Source organism: Cariama cristata, unplaced genomic scaffold (assembly GCF_000690535.1).
Source record: "Cariama cristata isolate BGI_N322 unplaced genomic scaffold, ASM69053v1 scaffold19223, whole genome shotgun sequence".
NCBI lineage: Eukaryota > Metazoa > Chordata > Aves > Cariamiformes > Cariamidae > Cariama > Cariama cristata.
In genome coordinates, this window is record NW_009608022.1 from 1 (window position 1) to 2,329 (window position 2,329).

General features: G+C 46.0%; 1 protein-coding gene across 1 annotated transcript in view; it reads left to right on the forward strand.

The window, feature by feature from the left end:
* Positions 1–774: 774 nt before the first annotated feature.
* Positions 775–2,329, forward strand: part of RRM1 (ribonucleotide reductase M1) — a 17,564-nt gene continuing 16,009 nt past the window's right edge. Inside the window, exon 1 of the mRNA XM_009696982.1 lies at positions 775–857. Within this exon, the coding sequence (XP_009695284.1) occupies positions 789–857 (69 nt within the window). The 5' untranslated portion in view covers positions 775–788. The remainder of the gene's footprint in view (positions 858–2,329) is intronic.

Consider the following 2,329-nt stretch of genomic DNA (forward strand, 5'->3'; position numbering starts at 1 on the left):
ATTTGGGGGGGTCCCTCTCACGGCACCTGAAGTGAGCAGATGGGCACCTCTCCTCTGTTTTGGGAGGGTCCTTTATAGGACGTGGAAGGATGGGATCCTCTGTATTTTGGGGGTAGCTTATATGGCACCGAGTGTGAGGGGATGGCACTCCATCTGCATTGGAGGGGACCCCAGAGTGAGGGAGCTCCCCCCCACTCCATAACATCAAGAGTGAGGGATCCTCGGTTTGCTTTGCTCCTCCCTCCCCTGCCATGGCAATGAGCTTTGGGCTTGGTCCCCACACCTTTGATCAAAGGAGAGCGGTCAGCCAGAGGAGGGATCCCCAGCCTTTGGGGGGCTCGGGGGCTCGGGCGGCCCTCAGCTGCGTTCCCTGTCTCTGCAGTGGTGGTCCTGACAAATGGGGTTTTGCAAAGTTTTAGGTGTAGTGGGGTGGGAATTTCTTGGCCCTGTAGCAGGTACTCATGCCCTTCTTGAAGTGGTGTGAGCTCCCTGTTTTTCTTCACTGTACTGAGACCTGAGCCTCTGAGTGAGGGATCCCATGTGTAGTGGATCATCTACAGACAGAACATGCAGGGGTGGAGGGATAGCCTCTCTTCTCCTTGGGCCTGAAGAGAGAACCTGGTGAACAGAGTCCTTGGTGATTCCCACCCCGAGTTCCCCCAAAAGAGTGCTGGCCCCTTGTGTGAGTTGCTGGGTTGGAGGATACTGTGCTTAGCTGGTTCTTTATTGTAAGGGGAGCTGTTGTGATAGTGACTTCTTCTCCAACAGATGGACGCCAAGAGCGTGTCATGTTTGACAAGATCACGTCGCGCATCCAGAAGCTCTGCTATGGGCTCAACGCTGACTTTGTCGATCCTGTGAGTCTGTCCTTTTTCCTGCTGTCCTGTTCTCTGCCCCTTGTGGTGGTCTCTGCTAAAAGCCGACAGTGGTGAGCAGGTGTTACCCAGTTATTCACTTTGGCAAAAGCCAAGCATGGTGGCCTGTGCAGAAACTCTTGGCAAATGCATTCATAATGTGTTTCTTCTAAGTATTTGTGTTCTGAGGTTTTTTGCTTCACAGATACAGAGTCTGAGACTGGTGAGGGAAAAAAAATCAGTTTATCTATTGTAAATTGCTTTTTTGTTGTTGCAGTGATTGAGCTTCTTGTGCTTAAAAAGAGTTTGTTGCTCCAAGTCACATATTTTGGTTTTGGTAGATTGCTTTCAATTTCAATTTGCAAAGCTTGAGCAATACTCTATGGAAAGTAGCTCTTGGTCCTCTCTTAATAAAACAAGGTGCTCCTTATGTCTGAGAAAAACTCCCTGTCATTATAATATCCCTACTTTGTTTTCTGAAGCTGCATAGGATTTTGAGAGCATGTTGATCCCACTCCTGTAAGCTTCTCCTTCCGAAGCCTGTGCAGAGGATGACTGCCTCATGGATCCATTGAGATTTTTACGCAGATGTGCAGACCCAGTCTGTTCATTTGGAGTTACCAACTTGGGCTTTTCCCATCTCAAAGGTCTAATGATCTGGTTTGATGTCTTAAATTGCATCTGTAAAAAATTTGACATTCATTCTGTACCAAAAAGTAGTGCTGTTCAGCCACAGATAGAGAGCAGGAGGGGAAGCATTAGTGACGTGGTTACTGAAACACAAAGCATACTGAGTAGATCTCAGTGACATAGGGAGTTGATGATAGGACAGAAGCAAGATTCCTAGTCCTCCTGACTCTTAATACCGCTGTCTTAGTAATGAAGCTAGTCTTATATGAAGCACTGCATTCTTACTTATTCTGCAGTAGCATGTGCCGTCTCTCTTCCTGGAACTGAGTTTCTCCTTTTGGACTTGGATCTTCTGGTGCCAGATGCTTTACAAGCCACTACTAAAAATCCCTGACCCTAACGAGCTTACTTTCAGAGAGTGAGGTTTGAAAATTACACATCCTGGTTTTGTGAGGCTGTTGGCATTTCCAATGTTACCATGTTAGATCAGACCTCTCTTTTCCAGTGCAGAATATGCTCTTTCTTGTAGTGATCAGGGCTAAATGCTTGAGAGAAAAGCAAAAAATATTTTGGAGATGGTAGATGCAAATGTATCCTTTCCAGGGTTGGGTTTTTTTTGCTCTTGTCATGAAATGATTTTAAGCATAGCACTTCCATGTCTCATCAGGCATGTATAAAGTTAAGCTTCATTTGAAGTTTCAAAACTTCCAAGCAAGCACTGTTTTAATCTGCCTTTTTTCCCCATGAGCTTTGCTGCTACTCTGTTCTAGCCTTTAGGAAAGTGTCTGCAGAGAAAAAACAGTTAACGATTCCGGATTGACAGTTTCTGCTTTCTTCACTCTTTC